Source organism: Acomys minous (assembly GCF_964271855.1).
Source record: "Acomys minous genome assembly, chromosome: 17".
Lineage (NCBI taxonomy): Eukaryota > Metazoa > Chordata > Mammalia > Rodentia > Muridae > Acomys > Acomys minous.
This window is the reverse complement of record NC_140500.1, coordinates 2,994,143-3,019,824: the sequence shown is the minus strand read 5'-3', so window position 1 is coordinate 3,019,824 and position 25,682 is coordinate 2,994,143. Positions and strand designations below refer to the sequence as shown.

General features: G+C 50.4%; 2 protein-coding genes and 1 pseudogene across 4 annotated transcripts in view; 2 read left to right on the top strand and 1 right to left on the bottom strand.

The window, feature by feature from the left end:
* Positions 1 to 11,641, top strand: part of MRPS35 (mitochondrial ribosomal protein S35) — a 31,838-nt gene extending 20,197 nt beyond the window's left edge. For both annotated transcript variants that reach the window (XM_084765696.1, XM_084765697.1), the window contains 3 exons: positions 1,255 to 1,364; positions 2,481 to 2,550; positions 11,325 to 11,641. In XM_084765696.1, coding sequence (XP_084621822.1) covers positions 1,255 to 1,364; positions 2,481 to 2,550; positions 11,325 to 11,594 — 450 coding nt within the window. In that variant the 3' untranslated portion in view covers positions 11,595 to 11,641. The remainder of the gene's footprint in view (positions 1 to 1,254; positions 1,365 to 2,480; positions 2,551 to 11,324) is intronic.
* A 141-nt stretch (positions 11,642 to 11,782) lies between these two features.
* LOC311588220 (non-histone chromosomal protein HMG-17-like) lies at positions 11,783 to 14,985 on the top strand (annotated as a pseudogene). The gene has a single exon. The product of its transcript is annotated as a non-histone chromosomal protein HMG-17-like (transcript).
* Positions 14,986 to 15,082: 97 nt separating this feature from the next.
* Positions 15,083 to 23,206, bottom strand: MANSC4 (MANSC domain containing 4). Its single transcript, XM_084765694.1, has 3 exons — positions 22,878 to 23,206; positions 18,587 to 18,721; positions 15,083 to 15,849 (listed from the first exon to the last, which is right to left on the bottom strand). Exons 1-3 carry the CDS (start codon positions 23,107 to 23,109, stop codon positions 15,194 to 15,196), a joined length of 1,023 nt encoding a protein of 340 aa, XP_084621820.1. The 5' UTR covers positions 23,110 to 23,206; the 3' UTR covers positions 15,083 to 15,193.
* Positions 23,207 to 25,682: the final 2,476 nt, after the last annotated feature.

Here is a 25,682-nt window from a genome sequence, read left to right as displayed (position 1 = left end):
ACCTACTGTAGAGGTGCCCGTCACCCTACTGTAGAGGTGCCCGTTTTTCTGACTGTTGTCACTGTACATGCTGTGTGCATACATTTGCATCTTATAATGTAGCGTATTTGCTATTTTTACATAACTATTTCTCCATACTGTTATTAGTCAGGGTTATCATGGGCTGAGTTGCTCGTTGATTAAGCTAACAACCTGCTTGTTGATAGTGGGAGGAGGGAGAGGAACAAGCTTTTTTACAGGCTTCGCATCCTTTTTCAAAACCTGCATTCATGCCGGGCGGTGGCGGCGCACGCCTGTAATCCCAGCACGCGGGAGGCAGAGGCAGGTGGATCTGTGTGAATTTGAGGACAGCCTGGACTACAAAGTGAGTCCAAGACAGCCAAGGTACACAGAGAACCCCTGTCTCAAAAAACTAGAAAAAAAGAGGAAAAAAAGCATCCATTTGTGTGTGTGAGTGTGTATGTGTGTTTGTTTGTATGTGTGCACACACAATGCCCTGGTATAGTGGTCAGATGCAACCTGTGGGAGTGTGTTTTCACTTTGTACCATTTGGGGTTGGGGATTGAGCTTGGGTCCCTGGGCTTGGTGGCTAGTATCTAAGCCACTAAGCATTTTGCCAGCCTGCAGGAGACGTTCTTGACAGCCTGTGGGGCGATGCCAGCGTCTGAGGAGTGTCAACTCTTCCTGTAGCTCTTGCTTCTCTGGTGTGATGTCCTAACCCTGGAGCTTTCCAGGCTGGGTGTCATTGATGTCCCTCGACAGTGGCAGAGACTGGCCGGGAGTGCTCGGGCTGTGCTGTCTGTCCACTGCTGCCAGCAAGCAGCCTGCTCTCCAGTGCTTCCCAGGGTGGACCCTGCGGGGAGGGCACAGTGAAGAGCTCCAAACCGCTGTCACTCTGTCCTCCCGCTTTCCAAGAGTAAGCTGTGCTTTGTGTTTTTCTCACCACTGACTATACAGAGAGGTTTGGGAAGTTTTGTGTGATTTAATGTTGCTTTAAATAGCTGTGGTGGGGGCTGGAGAGATGGCTCAGCGGTTAAGAGCACTGACTGTTCTTCCAGAGGACCCGGGTTCAATACCCAGCACCCACATGGCAGCTCACAACTGTCTGTAACTCCAGGCAAAACACTAATGCACATACAATAAAATTAAATAAATTATTTAAAAAAAAATAAAAAAAAATAAATAGCTGTGGTGCTTTTTTTCATGAAGCAAATTTTTTTATTTTTTTAACATAATTTTTCTTGTATTTTTAAGGTTAAACTTTCCAGTTTGAATTTAGACAATCATGCAAAGAAGAAGCTTATTAAACTTGTAGGAGAGCGGTACTGCCAGACCACTGATGTGCTCACCATCACAACGGACAGGTGGGTGTGCGTGTGTGTGTGTGTGTGTGTGTACACGCACGTACTGCCAGACCACTGATATGCTCACCATCACAACGGACAGGTGTGTGTATGTGTGTGTGTGTGTGTGTGTGCGCGCGCGCGCGCGCGCGCGCGCTGCCAGACCACTAATATGCTCACGGTTACAGCAGGCAGGTTTGTGTGTGTGGGGTGTGCCACCATCTGATAATGCTGGGTTTTTTCTATTGTTTTATGATTTATTCTAGCAGTTATTTAGAGTTAAAGGACTTTTTAATAAGCCACATGGTGCTCTTATGTTACATTTAAAAAGATTGGAGGCAGCTGCTACCTTTTTATATTTTATTACTCTAAAAGTAACATGACAATCTCATATTAAGTCTTACTTAATATTGGGGTGTTAGTTCAACTTTAAAATAATAACAGTGGATTTACAGTATAGCTCATTTTTGAAAGTATCAGCATCTGCTTCTTAGAAAAAAAATGTATTTCTGTTTTATGTATATAAATGTTTTCCCTGCGTGTGTATGTGTATATCATGTATGTGAAGTGTCCTTGGAGGCCAGAAGAAGACATCAGATCCCCTGGAACTAAAATTACAGATGGCTTTGTGAACTGGTGTGTGGGTTCCAGGACCCGAACCCGGGTCCTCTGCATGGGCAGCCAGTGCTCTACCAACTGAGCCATCCACTGGACTCTAGCAGAGATGGTCAGGAGGACTTGGCTTGGGCATGGTCATGTGTGAAGTAGCTTACAGCTACAGTGCACAGATAACCACGTTAGTGATGAGCGCAAAGACAGAAATAGTAGCAGTGTTTAATATCCTGAGTATTCTCATTCTCTGTCTCTCTGTCCCTCCCCGCTTCACTCCCCCCGCCCCCTTCTCTCTTTCTTTAAGTCAGGGTCTCACCATATTGTCCTGATTAGCCTAGAACTCACTATGTAGACCAGGATGGGCAAACTCACAGAGATCCAGCTACCTCTGCCTTCCAGTGTGCCACCGAGCCCAGCTACCGTGAATATTCTAAGCACAGAACAAAATATGTTCCTTGCCATCTTTAGAATGTCTTAGAATTCTCTGTATGCTGAGACTTCTGACCTCTTCTTCCCTCCTTAAAGATGCCCTTTGAGGAGGCAGAACTGTGACTACGCACTGTACCTGCTCACTGTCCTGTACCACGAATCCTGGGTAAGTGTGTGATGCGCTGTGTGGGTGCATGACGTGTGTGAGAATCGGGGGTGCTTCTCTTGGCCTATCTCAGGACAGTGTTCCTCCTCCAGCTCCTGAGTGCTGGCCATAAAGGCCCGGGCTCCATGCTCTGCTCTTAGAGATACAGCAAGGTGGAAGTGATGGTGACAAAGCCATCATGATAGCCACTGAATGAGAGCTTCCTAATGGAGTCATCCAGTCATCCAGAGATGCAGTGGCTTCTCGTGGGCATGGTTCTGGGTGCTGGCCCGAAGTGGGGGGCAGGAGAGAGGCATCTCCATGGTGTCAGTGGCAGTGCCTGGGAACTGTTGGGTGAGCACACGTGGCTGCTTCCAGTGCTTGTGGCGCTTTTGCTGTTACTGGTAATGATCGTGAGAGAGTTCAAGGGAGGGAAAAATAACATAACAACAGGCAGCCCCTGGAAGGAATAACAACAGGCAGCCCCTGGAATAACAACAGGCAGCCCCCGGAATAACAACAGGCAGCCCCCGGAATAACAGCAGGCAGCCCCCGGAATAACAGCAGGCAGCCCCCGGAATAACAACAGGCAGCCTCCGGAATAACAGCAGGCAGCCCCTGGAATAACAACAGGCAGCCTCCGGAATAACAACAGGCAGCCCCTGGAATAACAACAGGCAGCCCCTGGAATAACAACAGGCAGCCCCTGGAATAACAGCAGACAGCCCCCGGAATAACAACAGGCAGCCCCCGGAATAACAGCAGGCAGCCCCCGGAAGGATTTTCATGCCAGTTTTCATCTGAGCTTTATATCTTGGCTTTGGGAATGGCCCAGTGACAGCACTTAATCTCTTTTTTGTCAAGTGATTGAGAACTGCTGTCGGCTTGAGACAGTTAAGTTCCCTTTGAACCAAGAACATGCTTGAGTTAGCTACAGGTCCATAGCTGCCGTCACAAGAGTTAATAACAAATAAAAAAAGCAGCCAGATTAGAGGCTCTTGTTCAGCCAGCTCCCTGTAAAGTGAATTTGCCCCAAAGGAAATGACAGGCACGGATAAACTCAGTGGGGGTTGACTTACCAGATTCTGTGACATGGAGCTCAGCAGCCTGTCGTCTGAATTCATGCAAGAAGCCTCTCGTCTTTCATGCTAATTATCCTGACGCCAGAGTAAGCAGCCACATATGACTAAGTTCCTATATTAAAGCTGGCTCTTGGTCCGCTGTAAGATGCAGATGAGCTGGGGAGCTTCGCAGGACTGCTAGAACAGGGTTTTATTGGGCTGAGTTCTTTTCTCCTTCACCAGCCTGGAATTCATTCTTGAAACTGATGTTGCCCCCTGGCGTTTGATGCCCCTGCCCAGCAGCTGCCTCATTGTCCGTGGCTGGTGGCTGGTCGCTCGGTGCTCGACATGCGTCTCCCTTAGCATGATGGGTTTCTGTGGAGTCTGTGACAAGAGTGTCAGTCACTCACAACTGGCGTCGGGGCCAGGGCTTCAGAGGTCACTCAGTGCTGGCAGTGAAGAGAGCTGCGCTGGAGCAGTGTCCTGGACGGGCTCAGTTTGTGCTGTGAGTCAGCCGTGCAGATCTGGGTCCTGCCTTTGGTTCTGTGACTTCCTACATGGATCATCAGTCTAAGAATGAAGCCATGTGCAAGCCATCTAGGCTCTGGGTGGAACAGAGAATTTTTTGTAATAGCTAGCAAATAATGGGCACTCAGTAATTTTCCATTATTTCTGGATAAAAGTACTAAAATGAAAATTTTTTCCTAGAACTCAAGAGCATTTATTTCAAATTCCTGTGTACAGCCTATACATTTACGTGGACAGAGTTCTGTGAGCTGAAGTCAGGGTGAAAAGTCTGGCTGCCAAAAACTGCTTGGCTTTGATGCTGACAGTATCTCTAAGTTGGTGTTTGTGTGAGGTGTTGAGGAATCAACCCAGACCCTGAGTTAGATAATTTTGTACTTACCAAGAGAGTTCATTTTAAAGAGAACCCTACAGTAAATACTTCTGAAAGAAATGAGGAGTCTCTGTTCACTCACACCGCAGAGGCTGTGGGTTAATGTGCAGTCCCTGCTGTCCCCGCACTGTCACTTAGTCTCCGTTCACACCACAGAGGCTGCAGGCTGATGGGCAGTCCCTGCAGACCTGTGCATTGGGCTAGCCTCGGCAGAACCTGCATCGGGCTAGCCTCGGCAGAACCCTAAGGCGCTGACACTGTGGCAGAAGCACTAGTGATCTCCTGTCCTCCCTGATTGAGTATTGCTCTCACGCTGGCTGCCCTCTGCTCTCCGTCCGTCCAGGAGCAGCATCAGGTCTAACGCTGAGCCTGCTCAGCCCTGGGGTTTCCTGTGCTTGGCCGTGAGTTCCACTTAGGTGCTGGGCTCGCCGTCAACACCGACCCGGTCAGCCCCGCTGGAGAGGGGACGTGTGGTCTGTCATCCAGGTTGTCCCTCTGCTCCTCCTCCCACCGTCACTGCTGTTCCCAGTGAGCCCCTCTGAAAGTGCTTCAAAGCAACCTTTTCTTTTTTTCTGTTTTAGCACAAAGCATTTAAGTGCAGGGCCACCCTTTTTACAGTGGTGCTGACCCTGAAATCAGTAAGGCAAGACTGATGTATGACAGCTTCTGTTTTTATGCTGAGAAACTTTGACCTGGAGGAGAGGTACCCAGGCCTACAAAGGAGCACAGCCCTGAGCTGCAGCTTTCTGGCTGACTGGTTAGTGTTGGGCTCAGAGTGTGGGCAGGAGGATGGAGGTGTTTGCAGGCAGGAATCTGGACACGAGGTAGAAGCGACAGCATCACCCAGGCAAGGCTTTCCTCCAGCGCTTGCTCAGCCCGCTTCTCTTTCCCTCCGAGGCTGAGATAAAACACCTGTGGGTTAATCCTTCTCTTCTCCCTGTCTGGTACATTACCGAGTCTTCCTGCTCGGCCTGGAGTGTCTGTTGATAGTTCCCTCTTTATTCTTCCTGCTTTGCAGCCTGGTGCAGGCCTCTCTTCATCCTCACCCGAATCCCTGCTGCAGCCGCTGCTTGGCCGACACTGACTGGGTTCCTGTGGTTTCACACACAGGCTGACTCCAGCATGTGCCTTGATTACTGGTCACTTGGGAATCCAGGCCGTGTGCCCCCAGTAGCCAGGGACTGCAGCCCCCACGCGTCATGGCTTTGCTGTGTCCTTCCCCACGGTCAGCCTTCCAGATGCGCGCGTGTGACTTACTGAAGGATGGCACTGCTCCAGGATGCTTCCCACTGCCCTCCTTCCTTCCTGGGGGACATTGGTACTTCCGTGATAGGCGCCTGTGCACGCATCTGCCTCACGGTGGGCAAGGATCGTATTTTACTCATCTCTGCTACCCAGCATCCCACACAGTGTCTGGTACACAGCACTCAGTAATTGCTTTAAACTGGTCCAAACTGAGGGATCCTTTGCAGTTAAAATTTACCCTTGGCAGCTGAAATAACTAGCAGGATTTTTTTTTAACTCATCTATTAATTTTCTCAAGTTAACTATTTTATATCTATTAAATTACAGTTACATGTTTGTTTTGTGAGTGCTTGGGAGAGCAGCCACACATGTCATAGTGCCCTCTGGAGTCAGAGGACACCGCTGGGAGGCAGTTGCTTCCGAGTGGGTTCCAGGGATTGAACTCGTGACAGCAAGGACCTTCACCTACTGAGCCATCTCGTCAGCCTTCTCCTCCTCCTCCTCTTCCTCCTCCTCCTCCTCTTCTTTTTTAGTGGTTAAGCTGCTTTCCCTTGTGTAGGACAGTGGTGTCCTTGTCATCATAACTAGTGAAATAGCACTACGACTCATGTCCTAGTCAGAGAGCTGCAAATACTGTGGTGGAGCTGAGATGTGCGTGTGGAAGCACTTCTGTCCCTGCAGTGCGCTGAGCGGCCGTCACACTAGCTGGAGCCATGTTGTCTGTAGTGAACTGGTGCTCACAAAGGAGAAGGCTGTTAGGTTCACATGGAGCTATCCTTCTGCTCTGAGCTCTTCTCCGCAGGTCTGTGCTCCTGAGACACGCTGGCCCACCACTGCAGCCCGCTGTGCTTGGGACGAGTTATTCAGTTGCTCTGGGCTTTAGTGTCCTGGTCTGTAAAACAGATACTAGTTGTAACTCAACAGGGCTGTGTGCCAGAGGTCGGTGACTTAGTGGTGTTAGGACCTGAAACAGCGCCTGCTGTGGAGTGAGGCTCCCGTGTGGCTGTGTCTGTGCTGCTCTGCCTGGCTGGCCCCATCCTCCCCGTCGCTTGCTAGTGTTGGGACCTTTATGAGTCTGTTTTCCCCCGGGATCCTTGTCTTCTGCAGCTGGTACCTGCTCACCATCAGGCCCCGCAGTGAGCTGAGGCCGCAGGAGGGCACAGGGCCGGCCTCGCAGTTGATTCAAACCATTTATTGAATGAGTGACTAGATGGACGATGGGGCCAACTGGAAAGGAAAACAGGATCACATGGCATGGAAAGTTGTGTGTGTGTGTGTGTGTGTGTGTGTGTGTGTGTGTGTGTGTGTACGCACACACACTCGTAGAGACCAGGAGAAAAGAATTGGATCCCTGGAGTTAACAGGGGCTGGCTGCTGTGAGGCTGAGAACTGAGCTCAGGTCCTCGGAAGCAGCAGCGCTCTTACCCTGAGCCATATCTCCAGTGTTGGTGGATGCACAGCTGAATTTCTCCCTCTTTTTTGTGAGAATGTGTGTGGATACAACCTGCAGCTGCTGTGTCAGAACTCACCTCTGCATTCCTGTCCTGTGCTTCCCAGGTGTACATGGATGTGCACATGGGCACACTTCCTTGGAACATGGCTTTTCACTGGAAGGAAGCTGCTGCTTGGACAGGCTGGCCGTGAGCTCTTGGATCCGACTGTCTCTGTCCCTTGTCACTGGGCCTAAGGCTCCGGTAGCCATTCCTGCTTTCCAGATGTGCTGGAAATTGGAACTCAAGTTCTCATGCTTGCAAATATTCTTAGTCACTGAGCCACCTCCCAGCCCCTAGCCTTTTATTTTTTATTGATTTTCGAGACAGGGTTTCTCTGTGTAGCCTTGGCTGTCCTGGACTGACTTTGTAGACCAGGCTGGTCTCAAACTCATAATGATCCCAGTGCCTCTGCCTCCCCAGGGGCTGAGATTACAGGCGTGTGCCACATGCCCAACTTTGTCCTTTTATTCCTAACCCCTATTTTTAAAGGTCATTGGTGAGATGGTGAACATTTTCTAAAAGACATTAAAGTTGTTTTTTGTTTGTTTTGTTTTGTTTTTGTTTTTGTTTGGTTTGGTTTTTTGAGACAGAGTTTCTCTTGTGTAGCCTTGGCTGTCCTGGACTCGCTTTTGTAGACCAGGCTAGCTGATCCACCTGCCTCAGCCTCCCAAGTGCTAGGAGTAAAGGTGTGTGCCACCACACCCGGCCTAAGACATTAAAGTTAAGAAAAAAGGTTTAAAAGGAAAATTATGACCCAGAGGTCATTTTAAGTAATATAAATAAGAAAGGCTCACTTGAGGATTGTTCCTAGGAAAGGTGCTTATTTCAGGTAGTGTGAAGGGTGGAGCGTGTTGTGTGTGTCTACTTCCAGCTCAGCCTGTTCTTCAAGATGTTGAAAGTTACCAAGGTCCATGCAGCCCCAAGCAGCCAGGACAGAGCTGAGGGTGCCAGTGGCAGCAGGGTGGCAGGAGCAGAGGCTGCAGCAGTGCTGTGGAGGGTTCATCATCTCTCAGGACTGACTTTCAGCTTACAGGATGAAAGCTTGGCTTTGGCCTTCACTGTTGTAGCCACCGAGAGGCTGTGCAGTGCAGGAGAGAATGGAAAGTCCCTGCTTGCACTCGCACCAGGGCCCGTGTGTGATGCAGACTGGGGCCACGCAGACTTGCACTCCGCGCCAGTGCCCGTGTGTGATGCAGGCTGGGGCCACGCAGACTTGCACTCCGCGCCAGTGCCCGTGTGTGATGCAGGCTGGGGCCACGCAGACTTGCACTCCGCGCCAGTGCCCGTGTGTGATGCAGGCTGGGGCCACGCAGGCGGGGTTCCCAGCTGTGGACCAGGGTCTGCACGTAGCACATTGATGGTGGCCTGAGTGAAAAACTGACTTAGGTCAAGCTACTGTGAACTTAGACGTGACCAAAGTGATCATTGCACTGACCTTAAAACTTTTAAAAACAGCCCATTTGTTTTAGAAAAATACTGGGCCAACAGACCTGGACCCCAGGTGTCTGCACAGACTGACACACCAACCAAGATCAGTGCAGGATGCGAGCCTAGGCCCATGCTCAGAGGTAGCCGATGGACGCTCAGGCTCCACGAGTGTGGGGGGGGCGGGGACTGCCTCTGACCGCTGCCCCTTGGTGGGGAGGCCTCTCGGGCACACAGAGCAAGGGGATGCAGGCTCTCCTAAGGGGACCTGATAGGCTGAGTCAGACGATGGGGGAGGAAGCCCTCCTTGTCAGAGGTCTAGGGGAGGGGAATAGGGAGGAAGAGGGAGGGAGTGGGGGAACAGGGAGAAAGAACAAGGGGATAGCAACTGGAATGTAATGTGAGTAAATAAATAAAAGAAAAAAGAAGGAAATACTGAGTTACTGTCAATGAAATGGCACAATATCTGGGATTCCCTTCAGAGTGAATGTGAACTGAAGGCCCCAGCAGCAGCACTTGGGAGGCTGAGGCAGATGGATTGCCATGAGTTTGAGGCTGTCCGTTGCTTGTTCTGTGGTTGTCAACTACATTTTCCTTCTATTTGCAGCTTTGTTTATTGCACAACAAATATTCTCTTTTCCTTCATTTATTTATCTTTAATTGTGTATGGGTGTGCCTGTGCAAGGAGTATGTGCATATAAATAGTTCCCTCAGAGAGCAGAGGAGGGTGCCGCGTTCCCCGGAGCTGCATTCTAGGCACATAGTGAGCCCCTTGATGTGGGTGCTGAGAACCAAACTCAGGTCCTAGAAGAGCTGTGTATGTTCTTAGCCACAGCGCCATCTGTCCAACCCTGTCATGTTTTTGAGGGAAGATCTGTCTGAGCGCAGGCTTGCACTGCACTACAGCATCTCCTCTAGTTGTGTTTCCCATAAGCCCCTGCTGCTCCAGCTGATAGTGTCCACAGAAAGGACTCCTCCCCCTGAGCACCGGCACCTCAGGCTTGTCATAGCCATCATGATTGAGTTGGTCTTGGCTGGGCTGCAGTTTCATGACTTAGTTTCCCTCAGTCCCTTCTCCTCAGTGTTCCAGGCTTGAGTGAGTGACTTCTCATGTAGGAAGGGTGGCTGCTTGCTCCCTCAGAAGTTGGGGTATGACCCAGCAGGCCTGCAGTGGACGCTCCCTCAGAGCTGTGAGATTACAGATTTCAGTGTGTTTGCTTGAAGCTGGTCCTGCTTTCCAGCTCCCTATAAGCAGAACAGAACTAAAGCCAGCGACCCATGTAGCTCCCCAAATTTGGGCCTGGCTTGCAAGCCCTGGTCATAGCTCAGTGTCAGGATCCCTTTGAATAAAGCAGACACTACTCTTAATGTACAGCATCAGAGAATGTTTCAAGGAAGAAAGTGGCCAGCAGTTTTCAGAAAGACTCTTTCCATGGGCTTGCAGCCAGGGGTTCACACTCACGTGGTCCTGGTGGGTTGTGTGACCTGCAGTGTGCCCACTGGGGTGGGGCTGTGCTGTGTGACCTGCAGTGTGCCTGCTGGGGTAGGGCTGTGCTGTGTGACCTGCAGTGTGCCCGCTGGGGTGGGGCTGCGCTGTGTGACCTGCAGTGTGCCCGCTGGGGTAGGAATGCGCTGTGTGACCTGCAGTGTGCCCGCTGGGGTGGGGCTGTGCTGTGTGACCTGCAGTGTGCCCGCTGGGGTGGGGCTGTGCTGTGTGACCTGCAGTGTGCCTGCTGGGGTAGGGATGTGCTGTGTGACCTGCAGTGTGCCCGCTGGGGTAGGAATGCGCTGTGTGACCTGCAGTGTGCCCACTGGGGTGGGGCTGTGCTGTGTGACCTGCAGTGTGCCCGCTGTGGGTGGGGCTGTGCTGTGTGACCTGCAGTGTGCCCGCTGGGGTGGGGCTGCGCTGTGTGACCTGCAGTGTGCCTGCTGGGGTGGGGCTATGGACCTGCTTTTCTTCACGTGCACTGCTGTGGGCCTGCTGCATCTTGTTTTAAAGTAGCAGTTGTAAGTAAGTGGGGCATTAGACATTCATAACCCAGCATTTGGGCCCAGGAGACAGGCTCGCAGACTCAAGGCCAAAAGAAAGACTGAAGAAGGAAGAGACAATAAGATTTGCTTAAAAACGAAAGAAAGAAAAAGGCTCTTTCAAAATGATGAACCTCATAAAAACAGTACTATGTCCCCCACTTGCTGGCTTAACTGCCGTGGTGCTGTATATTCACTGTCATTCCCAGGTCTGTCAGAAAGATAATACTTTTATCAGTTCTTTATTTTAACATTAGAAATGTGAGGTAAACGTGAGTGGCATTAAACACCTGTAATCCCAACCCATGAGAGGCAGAAGTTCAGAGCCATCGGCAGCTACATGGGGAGTTCGAGGACAGACGGGGCAACATGACACCTTGTCTAGTATAAAATGTCCCCGTCTGCTCCAGGGCAGAGGCTACCTAAGTGGCACCTCTGGGAGCTTAGCGGGCAGCTGCCTGCAAGGGCAGTCTCTGTTCAGGGACGTTGGTAAGGCAGGGCAGCCCTCCTTGAGGTTGGCCTTGGGCGTTGTGCACTGTGGACGGGGCCTTGCGCTATAACTTTCTCCTTCCCAGAACCAACAAGCAAAGGGACTTCGTCTTTTGATAACATTTCTCAGAGTTCTGAACTTTCTTTTTCTTTCAGAAAACTGAAGAATGGGAACAAAACAGGACAGAGGACGACATGGACGAGTACGTGTGGGAAAAGAGCTCCTCGGAGAGAAACGTCCTCCAGACGCTGCTGCAGATAAAAGCGGCGGAGAGCAGTGCACCGCCGAGCAGGGAAGAGCTGCTGAGCACTAAAGAGGTCGGAGATTACCAGAGGAGTGTTGTCCGTCTCAAGAATGAGGGGGAGACCGAGGCGAGCCTCGCGCAGTACAAGGAGTCTGTGAGGAGACTGTTAAATCTGGTGTGAGGTCTGATGGAACTAGTCAGAGTTGACATAAACGGGAAAGTACTTAAGACTGTTGTCTTGTGTGCGCTAACGTCGCCCCTTTCCGGCTCCTTTGCACTGTGGTGTGTTGGGGTTTCTAACTGACACGGGCAGGGGCACCACTAGGCATCGGTGGCTTCTCTGGTTCTGGGGCATTTTCACTTTGTCTTTATACAACACCTCTGATTTGTTAGCTCATGTGTCTTCACTTCCGGTGTTTAGTGGTTGCTTTTGATCAGCAACTACGGTTGCTGTAGCAATGTGGCCTAGCAGCTGACTAGTGGCCAGCCTCAGCGAGGGCTGCGCTCTCACGAGCAAGTGCTGCAAGCTCCTGCTCCTCACCTGCTGCAGCTTCACACACTGTTCTGCTCAGAAACTTCACTGAACAGCACACAGAAACTCTTGCAGATAGCTGTTCCTCACAACTGCCCTCTCCTGTGGCCTTAGGTGGTCACACAGCAACACAGCACCAGTACTAATCAAACTTGTTTCTGTTAGAGATACAGCAATCCTGGAGGATGTAAAGCTATTGCGACAAGAACTGCATCCAGATGTGTTGCCACCTCCTGACGTAGGCGTGTGTGAGTAGAGGACTGGAGGCTCTGTGGGCTGTGCAGCCCGCCCACCGCTCCGGTCTTGCAGTCTGAAGCGGGCTCTTCCCTCCTGTGGCCGTGTCTCTTCAGCTCTGGTTAGCAGCCTACTCTGCCTCTGGCATGCATTGTCTCAGTCTGGATGGCAGAAAGGACAAGTGGCGAGCCAGCCACAGCCTTCTCTGCTCCTCAGCCACCTGCCCCTACAGTGCAGTAGCTCAGGGGTCAGCACGAGAAATAATGGCAGGTGGACAGCATGGCCCATGGCCCTGGAGTCGAGGGTGGGGTGGCTCCTTTTGTACCGTGTGGGCTTGAACCCAGGGCCTTATGAATCCTCAGCGCACACTGCTGCTGAGCCGCAACCCCAGCCCTAGGCCAGGATTTTTGTTTCTTTTTTGTTTTTTGAGACAGGGTTTCTCTTTTCATGTCTTGGCTGTCCTGGACTCGCTTTGTAGACCAGGCTGGCCCTGGCCTCGAACTCGCAGTAATCCACCTGCCTCTACCTCCCAAGTGCTGGGATTAAAGGTGTGTGCCACCACGCCTGGCCCCAGGACAGTATTTTTAAGTGGATCTGGAAGTCACTGAATGTTTGTGGAAAATGAGACTAGGCTTTGGAACTAGTAATGCCCAAAGCAGACAGATTGTAAAGGACACACTTGGCACGGGGTCAGGTCCTTGCATACAGAGAGGTAAATGAGCTGTTTTGTTACGTAGAAAGCTTATATTTAGAGACGTCTTTGGGGCTGAATGGCGCAGATACGTGTTTCTAGTACTCAGGCTGAGGAAGGGGGTGAGTTTTTTAAATTTTGATTATATGTCCATGTGTATGACTGTGTGCTATGTACGCTATGTGCATGTGAGTGCTGGTGCCCAGGGCCGATAGCGACATCAGATTCCCTGGACACGGGTCCTGGCACTGAATTCAAGTTCTCTGAACAGCAGTGTGTGCTCTTAACCCCTGAGCCTTCTCCTCAGCCCCTTTTAAAGGCGTATCACCACTTTAAAGACACATGTGGCCTGAAGGGAAGCAGGTTCAGGGTAGGGCTGGAGGGAGTGCAGGGTATAGGGCCGGGATGTACATCAGGGACAGGTCCTGTCTTCAATTCCCAGCAACCACATGGTGGCTTACAGCCATCTGTAATGAGATCTGGTGCCCTCTTCTGGCCTGCAGGCATACATGTAGGCAGAATGCTGTATACATACATAATAAATAAATCTTAAAAACATAAAAAAAATAAGACCCAGCTGAAGGAGAGTTGGGTTTATTTGTTTCTCAAATTACAGTCTGTGAGATTCTTCAAGGAATGCATCAGGTTCCCAGGAGGAACGTCTCTTTGTACCTCTACTGTGTTGGAAAATCCCTAAGCGAGTCATAGGAATTAAAAGTCAAGTTGGGGCTGGGCGTGCTGACACATGCCTTTGTCTTAGCACTTGAAGACCAGGAGCCCAACTCTGCTACATATCAAGACCCTCGCAAAAAAGCAAGAACCGTGAATAACCTTTAAACGATAGTTTGAATACAGATATTTATTTATAGATAGTTTCTTGAATTTCTTGTTTAAATACAATTTTAGGGACATGAATCCCAGGAGTGCTCCCATGCACACATGACTAAAACTTATAATTTAAATCTGGATATCTCTTCCACAAATGATGTGGAGCTTTATAGTGTGTTAGTGAAGAAGTTGATAAAGTTTATGAAGCCTCATGCTTTGACTCATGAGCAAATCAAGGTAAATTTTTAATCAGATTTTTGCTTGATACTTGATACTCCACTGATAGACATGTTTTCTTTCTTGTGCACGTACATGCCTGTGTGTGAGCAAGCATGCAAGTGCATGCCTGTGTGAGTACACATGCCTGCACGTATATGTGTGTTTTGATCACATGTGTGGTATGTGGACACACACGTTTGTATGTGGAGGCTTGCTGGTATCTGGGTGCAGGCAAGGCAACAGCTTTTTTGGGGTGGGTTATTCTGTGGGTCCCAGGAGTTGAAAGCCTGGGGTCAGGCAAGCACTTAGACGTGCTGAACCATCTCTCTGGCCCTGCCTTTTTTTATATTAAAGGAAATTGCTACTTTCCACCTAATACTGGGGAAAGAGAAAGAAACATCTTTTAAGCCACTGAATAATTAACATCTGAGGAAATGGTTCTTTTAGTCATTGTTTTCTTTAATTTTTCATTTTTTTTAAAGGAAGTTTATTTTTTAATCATAAGGTAGATATTCTATTACGTTACTGTGTGTGTGCACATGCACACATGGTGGATATTTTATTACACTTATTATTTTGGTGTATGTGTGTGTGCGCACACGCACATGTGTGCATGACACAGTTCTCTTGGAGGTCAGAGGACAACTTCAAGAGTTTGTTCTCAGAGCAGTGTGAAGAAGCAGCGACATTGACCGAGCCCGTGCGCTGTATCCCTGAGTCCTGCGCCAGCGTCTCCCACAGCCGCCATGCCCAAAAGAAAGGCCAGCGGGGACGCTACAGGAGAAGCCAGGGTGAAGGACAGGCCACCGAGGAGATCTATGAGGTTGTCTGCCAAACCTGCTCCCCAGAGCCAGAGCCCAGGCCTAAGAGGGGGAGAAGGGGAAAGCTGAGGCAAGTAACCCTGCGGAAAATGCAGACGCCAAAACAGACCAGGCACAGAAAGCCGAAGTTGCTGGAGATGCCAAGTGACGTGTGTGCCTTTTGGACAACTGTGTACTTCTGGTGACTGTACAGTTTGAAATACTATTTTTTATCAAGCTTTATAAAAGATTTTTTTTTAAGCCATGATGTTAGCACATAGAACGCTTCATTGTTTGGGGCTGGAGAAAACACGTGTCACAAACAAAATGTCTAGATTCGTGATGGAAGTCATCAGGAAAGTTGACAGTTACCATGCCTTGGCCTTTGGGTAGGAATTGGTACCCTGGAATAGCTTTTTTAACACGGTGTTACAGAAAGCTGGAAGCATACTCAGAGCGTTGGCCGGGCTCCAGCATTAGGAACTCCCCTTCGTTGCGCTGTGCTTCGACCCAGAGCCCGGCTTCTGCTGTCCCAGGTGATACCAGCCCTGCTGTTTGGTGCAGCATCTGGATGCCCTGGCGACAGCACAGCAGCACAGGCAGAGGACGACAGCGCCCAGGGTCACAGAAGCCAGCCAGGCCCCTGCAGACAGCGGAGCTCCATCCCAAGGCGCTTCCTCCTCGGATGTGTGGTTTCCACCCTGGGACCCCTTGGTTTTGTTGAGAAACTGTTTGCTAATGTTGAGCCGGGATTGGCTGGGCACCTGAGACACTTTTGTGCCTGTGGGTCCAAAGAAAGGAGAAATAGTCTTGTCCAGACTGTGGGTGAAGTCTGTGCTGGGTGACACCGTGCTGGCCTTGGTGGCAGTAGACACATCCACAGAACTGAATCCTGTCTCCACCTCTGTGGTTGACTTCCTGGAATAACTGATGCCTGTGTTTGTACCCAAATCTTGATGTGTGTTTGATGCTGCGGCCTCTGTAGATGGCAGTGTGTGGTCATCTGTGTCTTCTCCCTTACCTACATCCATAGCTTTCAGAATCCGCAGTCTATCCCACCGTTCAGATGAGGAGCGGGTGTTTGGATATGTGCGAGATGAATGCTCAAAAACCAGCAGGTCTGGATCTATGCCTGAAAGATAAATGAGATCTCTTAACTAAATAATCATCATCATCGTCATCATCATCATCATCATCATCATCTATGCCTGAAAGATAAATGAGATCTCTTAATAATAATAATAATAATAATAATAATAATAATAATAATAATAATAATAATAATAACGACAATAACAGCTTGAGGATTTCACAAATGTGTGCAGCCTATTACATGTACTTTCCTAGTGACAGCCTTAGGCACAGCCTGGGACCTGCGGGGTTCGCCATGCTGGGTGGCTGAGCCAAGTCAAAGTCCAGTTCTAGCTGTGAGGTTTATTGCAGGCTGGGTGCCACTTCCCTAGTGTCCTAAGACACTCTGCTATGGACACAGATGGCTGTACCAAGAAGAAGGCTTCGTGAATAAAGCTTTGTGCCAGGGTCCTCACAGTGCCAGCAGCCACGGGGAATACCACACACTGCTTTAAAATAAGCTAGCAAAACAGCCAGGGAAAGGGACCCTTTGAAGTTGGGAACAAAGCCAGCAGTCTCAGCCTCCCTGCTCTGGTTGTGTCTTCAGGGGCGAGAAGCCTGTGCAGCTTTCCAGTGATCCAGCCTGGCCTCTGTGGCAGTGCTTCATCCTCGTCGTTTTCTAAAACTTAAGTTTCTGAGGCAGACAGACATTCTTACTTATTGGTCACTTGTGTCCCATCAGTGTCTCTGGGGCTCCATCTAGACTGCCTGCCTCTCCTTTAGCCTTCTGCTGGTTGTGCCAGCCATCTGCCCATCAGTCCTGCTTACTATGGTCAACTTGACGTAAACTCAAGTCACCTGGGAAGAGGGAGCCTCCTTAGATTGGCCTGTGGCATATCTGTGGTGTGTTGTTTGACTGATGGCTGATGGAGGAGGACGCGGCCCACTGTGGGCCCAGGCTGTATAAAAAGTAAGCTGAGTGCCTCTACCTCGGGTTGCTGCCCCATCTCCCTCTGTGATGGGTTGTGAGCTGGGAGTCAGAGTGTGGGATGAAATGACCCCACACGTGCACACACCCAATAGTCACTTTGCTGTTGCTGTGATAAAACGCTGTGGCTAGGAGTGCATAGAGGCTGCAGGCATGGCAGCAAGCGGCAGGCATGGCGCTCAGAACAGGAGAGCCCTCACATGTTGAGGTGCCAGCGTGGAGCAGAGAGAGCAAGCTGGAAGTAAGGCAAGGCTGTACAGTCTGGGCGTCTGCCCCAGCGATGTGCTTCCTCTGGGAAGGCTGTGCCTTCTAAGCTTCCCCAAGGAGCGCTACCATTGATGAACTAAGCATCCCAATGCTCAAGCCTGTGGGGGACACTTATCACTGAAACACTGCACTGTACTTTTGCTGTGTTTATCACTGCAACAGAAAGCAAGCCAGAATGCCGTCCTTGGTCTTCAGTTATGTTTTCACTGACCCCACCACAGACACACAAACCCCACAGCTGCCCCCACAGTACTGATGGCACTGAAACACCCGCCCAGCCCTTCTCTGCGTTCTCAGAGCTGTGCTTTCACCTGGACACCACGGCATCTTCTCTGCGTGTGCCCAAACCCTGACCTCTGCCTTCTCTTGCCCGCACCACGCAGGCTGGGCTGTCAGCAACAGGGTTGTCCTTTCTCTCATCTCCTTCATTTAAAAGGTAACTAAGCGGGTAGAGATGTGACTTGGTGGGCAGCCCCAGTACCGCACACACCCTGATGGATCTTCCTTCCCACTGTTGGGATAAACCCGTCAGTTCCCAGGCCTCCCTGGCTGGGCAGCTAACCTCTATCCTGGATGTTACCAGCCTAGACCAAGGCAACCACGTGTCTGTATTTGCAGCGTTTTCTCAGTGCGTGCTTGTGCTCAGCCCTTATTTCTTTTTGCTGTTGTTGAGACAGGACCTCACTATGTGGCACAGGCCTTGGACTAGTAATGCTCCTGTCTTGGACTGTAGCCGGAGCGCGAGGACCACAGGTGTCCTACTGTGCCCCACTCGCTCTTGAAGCTTGTGTCCACTGTGGCTCCTAGTGTCCCTGTTCATCAGGTTTCCCGCTGTCCTGATGGTGGCTCAGGGCTCCTTGGTCTGCCTTGCCCCGTCTTTTGTTTTCTGCAATTTCCTGTTTTCCTGGCCGTTGTGCTGAGGCGGAGTATGTGACCATGTGCATGTGTGAGTGTCTGTGTGTGTGCTTGTGCATGTGTGAGCACGCTGGTGTGTGAGTGTGTGTGCGTGTGAGCATGCTGGTGTGCGTGTGTGCACGTGTGGAGCACACTGGTGTGTGCAAGAGCACGTGTGGCGATGAGAACAGAGTCTTGGGCCTTGCTCCTCAGGCCATCTGAGGCAGGTCAATGCTGTGACCTGTAGGGAGCTGTAAGATGCTGGTGTTCATCTGGGGAGCTTCCTGGCCCCCGACTTCCAACCCTACAGGGTCCTATAGCCAGGTCCACAGACCTCAGGCAGCCCGTGAGCACTTTCTTTGCTTCCCAGCCTCTGCAGTAAAAACACCTATTTTCACTTTTTGCTGAGTTCCCAGTATAATCCCACCTCTGAGCCTTTGCTCTTGTCCACTGTGCTTGAGCTGTCGCCTGGAATGAATGCCAACAGGGAGATCTTTCTGTCCTCGTGGCCAGACCGTCTGCAGACAGAGGTTGCTGGAAAACACGTCTGGGACTTTTTGCCTGGGTGTTGGCCAGCCGGATTTTGGAGGCTGTGAGCTCTTCTAGAGAGCTAGCACTCTCTTCCCAAAGCCTTGTGAGGCAGGCTTACCTGCTGTTATGTTGTACAGGATGGCGCTGGTCCCGGGCTCCAGGATGCAGCTCTCCAGGGTCGGGCAGTGGACGTGGAGGCAGTTGACATTGTCATGGATGGGGTCATGGAAGAAGACAGCCACGTTGCAGGAGACTGAAAAGGCCAAGGGAATTGGCGTAGGCCCAGGCTTCCACACTTGTGTGTGTGCACGAGAGTCAGGGTCTCTCACTACATAGCCTAGGTAGGTAGGCCTTGAACTTATAACTGTCCTGCCCAGCCTCCTAGTCCTGGGGTCACAGGGACAAAACCATCAAGCCCAGCTTTGCTACCAACCAGATGGGCTCTGAGTAACTTCAATTTCTTTCTGAAACATTGAGTTAACCTAATGTGCTGTGGTTGGACATTTTACAGAACAGTATGAACTACTGAAACTGTTCAGTGCGCCTACCTGAACAAGAGCATTACTCCAAATACTCTCTGGTACTTTCCTTCTGCAGAGGACACAGAGGACACCTGGAGTTTTTTGAGACAGGGTCTTGCTAAGTGGCTGTAGCCTGCCTGGAACTTGTTATGTAGACCAGTCTGGACTCAGGACTCACAGCAATTCTCCTGCTTGGGACTGTGGGTGTGAGCCACCATAACCAGCCTTAGATTGATGGACTTTGTTTAGAGACAGGGTCTAATTCACTGTGTAGCCCCTGTTAGCCTGAAACTCACTATGTAGACCATGCTAGCCTTGAACTCGGAGATCTCCCAGCCTCTACATGCTGGGATTAAAGGCACATGCCATCCTACCCCACAGAATCATTATATTTCAGTCTTAGTACTTTTTGTGCATGAAAATCATTGTGTACTAAAGCTCTGGAAAGCACCCACCTGGTTTCCGGGCATAACATGCTCTCTTGAGTGCTAAGGTCCTGGGGCCACCACAGGCAGGAGAAGGAGCATAGAAAGGTGCTGCAACCACAGCTGGGAAGGACAGAGTGGTGTCAGCCTTCCCAAAAGCAGCTGGCTCATTGGAGAACCAGAGGATCACATGACACCTGAGGCTGTGGACCTGGGTGCAGACTATTCCGAATATTCCCTGATAGTCAGGGCAGGGCATATCTGCGTGTCACATGCCCATCCTGATCTCCCTGTCCAAATCAGTGTTGAGATTACAGAGTTCCAGGAAGATGCACCCTTCCTCATTTCCATGAGGAGCAGCCAGGACCAGGTCATATGTCACCTGACTCAGGTGTCACACTCTTTAATAAAACAGGATTAGAGAGACACAGTGTCCCACCTGACTCATTGCCAGGACAGGGGCTGGGGTGGAGCAGGGGTGGGAGCCAGGGCTGGGGTGGGGGGCCTGGAGGGGAGCAGGGGTGGGAGTTGGGGGTGGGGTGGAGTGGGGCCAGGGAGGGCACTGATGTGTGGAGCCCTGCTCTGCCTCTCTGGAGGGCTCGCCATGGGGAGCCACAGCTGCAGGCTGACTTCTGGGACATTGCTTGCTTTTTCCAGAGGAGAAATAATAGGGCAAAATTCTTTTCTAATGCTTTGCTAATACACTGGGTTGCAAAAGCAGCCCCTGAGGGTGGTACTGGGACGTTGTAAGGGAAAGGAACTGTGAAAGTTGTTACTTAATATTTAGATTTGTGATAAGAAAGCCACTGTGTGATAGAGAACGATATAGGACCCTTGAACTCAGATTTATTATGCGTCCCAGAGTGACCACAAATTCATGGCAGTCCTCTTGCCTCAGCCTCCCACGTCCTGGGATTATTGGCATCAGCCCCACACCTGGCTTATAGAGAGTGGTGTTTATTGGAATAACTCTTCTCATGAAAGTCTTTGATTATTTTTAAATATGTGTACTTGTGCATCTGTGAGAGGGTAGGTATGTGACGTCAGTGCAAATACCCATGGAGAAGAGACATTGGACCCTGCAGCTGGAGTGACAGTTGTTGTGAGTGCTGGGAACTGAACCTGGCTCCTCTGCAAGGGTAAGAGGGGCTCTCAACCACTGAGCCATCTCTCCAGCCCTTGGGAATGTTTTCTGTGGAGCCAGGATTATGGTGTCCACATACAACCTCAGCTCTCCAGAGGCTGAAGGGGAAGGATCAGGATTGTAATGTAGGGTAGCATGGGCTGCTTCAAGAAGGGAAAGGGGTGAGGGGAGGGAGGGAGGGAGGGAGGGAGAGAAGGAAGGAGGGAGGGAGGGAGGGAAGGAGAGAAGTAGGGAAGGAGGGAGGAAGAGAAGGACGGAGGGAGGGAGAGAGAGAAGGAGGCCTTATATTTCATGCGTGTGTTCCAGTGCTCTAGCTCTGTGCAGGCGTGTGACAAGTCTGGCCTTGCCTTCCTGCCCTGACTCTCGGGTGCAGAGGCTCTGGGTTGGGGTGGAGAAGTTAGCCCTGGAATGTTTTCCTATTTAATCTTGCATGTGTGATAGGCATATGAGTGTGATATATGTGAGTGTGCATGTGTCAAAGCCTACTGTGGGTGACATCCTCCTCTCCCACCCTGTTGGAGGTGCCCTCTCTTGGTGTCCGCTGCGGCTTATTGGGTGAGCTGGCTTGCAGGGATTCCTTTTCTGCCTTTCATCCCCCTTTAGGGCTGCTGGGGATTATATACACCCAGCCCCCTGTGCCCGCATTAAGTGGGGTCTGAGGATGCAAACTTGGGGTCTCACACTTACCTGACAAGTACATTAACCACTAAGCCACCTCCCCAGCCCCTGTTTGTTTCTTATTTCAGCAAGATCTCATGTATCCTAAACTGACCTCAAACTCATTATGTAGCTGAGGGCAGCCTTGAACTTCTGGTCTCCCTGATTTCACGGGTCTGTGTGCTGGGTGCTCCAGTGTGCCAGGCAAACACCCTACAGACCGGCAGCGCTGGGCCTCGGCTGGGCTTTGAGAAATTCCTCTTCGTCAAGTCGGTTGCTCTTTGTGCCTCATTACCTTTGAAGGTCATGGCTTGTGACAAGTCTCTCACCATGTTCCTTGAAAACCTGGCTGCTCTCTCCTACACACTCTAAATTTTACTTCAGAAATGTGTATATGTAACTGGGTAAGCAATTTCTTTAGTGGATAATCAGTGTCAACTTATGGTTAGAAAGAAGGTGAGGCCACTGTAGTGGTTGCTCTAACAACACACCATCGCTCTTGTTTCTTTCCATGTAGCTTTAAAACTAGGGAAAGCTGGGCTGGAGAGACGGCTCCGCGCCCACATGGCAGCTCACAGCTATCTGTCACTCTGGTTCCATGGGATCCAATCTCTCACAAATGCAGGCAAAATCCCAATGTACATAAAAGAAAAATAAATCTTTAAAAATTGTTAAAAAAAAAAAAAAGAACTAGGGAAAACTGAAAAAGAAATGAAAGTATCTTCAGGCAATTGTGACCTTGAAGGCTTGTGGCTCTCTGAGGGGTACTTATACCCAAATCCCATTTATAGAGAAAAGAGATCTCTTAGGGAAGTTTGAAGAGGTCACCCCTCAGCTTCCGGTCTAGTGTGCCCCACATCCCATAACCCTGAGACACAGCTTATAAAATGGGTATGGCACTAAGACCACCAAAAGTTATTTTAAGGAGAAGTTTTTAAACTTGGTGGGTTTTGCCTACAATCCTAGCGCTTGGGATTCTGAGATGGATGGCCTGGAGTTCAAGGCCAGCCTCCCCTGAAAAGTAAGTTCAAACTGGGCCACGTGAGAGTACGTGTCAGCAAAAAGACAGAAACACCTCATGAACCCACAGCCCTACGTGGCCTGGAGGATCTGGGTGTGGGCAACTGGATTCAGTGGGAACATTGTATGAAATTGAGAAGTGATGAGGGAACTGGGGAAAGTTAAGAAAGAGGAGTGGGGGGTGAATATGACCAAAACACTGAAATTCTCCAAGATTTGAAAAAATATTTTAAAAGAAACCAAGGGAGCAAAAAACAATAACAGTTTAAAAGTAAATTATTGTGAATTCTTTTTGTTATTTTATTTTGTTTTTGAGACAAGGTCTCAACCAGGCTGGCCTCAGCTCACGGTGGGACTGGGGCTTGCTTTGAACCCTTTGCCTCCAGCTCCTAAGTGCTAGGATTACCGACTTTGGCCATGGCACCCAGTTTATTGCAAACATTTTGGGATATGAAAAAAAACCGGTTAGTTAGCCCTGAAAGAAGTATGTCCACTTAGCACTGTATCAAAGAAAGCAGGATGCCATGGGTTCCACAGCGTCATGAAGCCCTCGTTCAAAACCACCTGCCCCGAACTGCCCGCTGCCCGCCTTGGGGTCCTTCCTGGCCCAGCCCCTCTGCCTGGGCCTCGTGCTGGACTCACCGTCCTTCCGGAGGCAGCAGCTCCGGCCGCACCTTTGGCCAGTGTTCTCCGAGTAGTACCTGAGGAACTGGGCCCCCAGCCTCTGAGACTCCTCCAGGTCCAGGAGCAGCCCCGGGAAGCGGCGGATCCAGCAGTCCCTGTAGAACACGGTGGGCGAGCACAGCCCGTGCGCCGTGCGAGCCAGCCCCAGCCCCAGCCCCAGCAGCAGCAGCAGCAGCCCCGCCGCCTGCATCTCTCCGTGCTCGCAGGGAGGCCAAGCTGACCATGGGCTGACCTAGGGCAGGCTGCGGCCAGCGGCCAGGGCGCCCTGCTGCTGCCTCCTGAGTCTTTGTCCCTCCCCAGCTGGGCCCCAGGAGAGCTGCCCCCCCCCCCTCCCCCGGCCTTGTCTCTCAGCCCTTCCCAGCAGGCTTCGGTGTCCTGACCCTGCCTTTCCTGAAGGCCGGGATGCTCCCCTCAGCTCTCTTTTTTTCTCCAGGAGTGAAGCGTCACTGACACCTTTTCCTAGGCAGATGGGAAGGCCAGGAGAAACTCTAGCTGGGAGCCCTGCTGAAAAAAAAACAATCACCTGGTCTCTTGACATCAGATTAAGGGAGGTTCTGCTTTCAGAAACAACGCATTGTTTTGTGAGGTGTTCAGTCTAGGCTGGAGGGCTGGTGACTGCATTTTTTTTTTTTTTTTGAAAGTTCTGTTTGTCCAGGCTCCAGAGAAAATCAGTTCACGTCCTTGTTTGACATTTTATTATACAAACAAAACAAAACACCTTGAAAAATAGAAAAAGAAATATACTTAAAATGTTTAATTCTTTTTCGATAACTGCCAGTAGTTTTCAAGAAAGCAGGTCAAGAGCTTTCTTCCTAAAAGAAAGGAACGGTTATACCCGCTCACCCCAAATACTCATAAAGAAGGGAAATACAACAGCTATTAAAGGACATGCATGTGGTTGGTTCCTCAGGCCTAGCAACCCCGAGTTCCATCCCCAGTGACCCCTGTAAATAGGGGAATGGAGCCGACCCTATGTACCTGACTACCTCCCTCCCCCCCCCCTGCCCGCTGAACACCGCGCATGCGCACACTTCACACCTCGCGCCCATGTGGTGGTCAGAGACAAATTCCCAGAGTTGGTGTTCTACTACCTCGTGGTCCCAAGATTCAAACTCAGACTGTCTGGCTTCCTCAGCGAAACCCCACAGCCACGTTCCCGGCTGGCCTCGAATTCAGGTGTTCCTGCCTCTGCCTCCTGAATGCTGGGACTAAAGGCCTGTGCCACCTAAAGGCATGGGCCACCACAGCTGGGAAGTTACAGTTCTTTCTTTCTTTCTTTTTTTTTTTTCCTCGAGACACAGTTTCTCTATGTAACAGAGCCCTGGCTGTCCTGGACTTTGTAGACCAGGCTGGCCTCGAACTCACAGAGATCTGCCTGCTTCTGCCTCCTGAGTGCTGAGATTACAGGTGTGTGCCCACCACGCTTGGCTACTTATTAATAACAGGATGTTTTCCTTTCTCGGTGCTGGTGTGGAGACCCAGGGCCTCGAGTGTGCTGTGTAAGTGTTCTGCTCTAAGATGTTCTTGAGAGAGTTTAAAAGTGAGATGTGCATTTAAACAAAAGCTTTACACCCCAACAGCCTAATCCAGTAGGTCTGCTGTGGAGATAAAAGTTTTTATTTTTGCACATGTCCTGGCTGGCATCCTAAGAATTTCGTGAACATGACGCTTTCCCACTCTCTCAACCCCCATGTTTTTGAGACAGGGTCTCCCTGTACAGGTCTGGCTAGGCTGGGAACTTGTTATGTAGACCAGGATGGCCTTAAACTTAGGGAGAGGTTGCTATAGATGCCTCATTTAGGGGTGGACACTCGGTCACTTATTCTCAGCCCTGTGCCCAGCCCTCGGTCTCCACTCTGTTGCCCAGTACAGAAAGAGGCTTCTGGGGAAAGGCGGAGAGCGAGACTCATCTGTGGGTGTGAACACAGGACACACATTTAGCAAAGCAGCAGTCGCTAGCTCCCTGAGGGCTGTGACCTCCTGCGCTGGAGGCCTTTGAGCACAAGTTATTGCTATGTATTGATCCATGACAGTTAAATCCAGTCGATATGATGGCATTAGGCAATGCAGTCATGGAGCCTTGAAATCAGAGTGCAGCTGCTTTGTAATGCAGGAGTGTTCTTATGTGTTTGTCTTTATGTCCAGCTTTCTAGAATACTCTGTGTGGCTTACAAAAATTATTGGGTCTTTTAAGATGTCCCGTTGTGTTATCAGAGGCCAAAAACCTTGTGGGACCGGTGCCCAGTATTGTCAGATCACAGGTCAGGTCCAGTCCAGCTGCTCTCACCATGGTAATGTGACCGTAGCTGAACTGACTCCCTAATGAGAGTCAGTCTCAAAGGTTGGCTTTTTGGTTTGTTTTTAAAAGGCAAGAGAATACCAGTTGAAGGCATCTCTATGGTCTGGAAACAAAAGCTTCCACTGGCCAGGATTCTAAAGAGCCAGAGACTAAGAGCCTGTTCTTCTGGTGACCCATGAATCCTGCCCTGTTGCTGATGGAGGCAGAGACGACAGATCCAGGACTGGCCTCTTTGAAGTCGGCGCTCCCAGGAGCCCCCAGCCTAATATCTAATGGTAGATGTGGCACTTTGCCTTGCCACAGAGTCTGCTAAATCCTTGGTCCCTCACCTGCACCCCTCCTCAAACCCCAAACACTGAGAGTGACAGATGACGACAGGAAGTCTTTGGGGGCCTGTCAGTCACAGGGTAGTATGCCAAATTTTTCAGAGAATCCAAAAAAGTGACACAGTATACCAAGCCCCA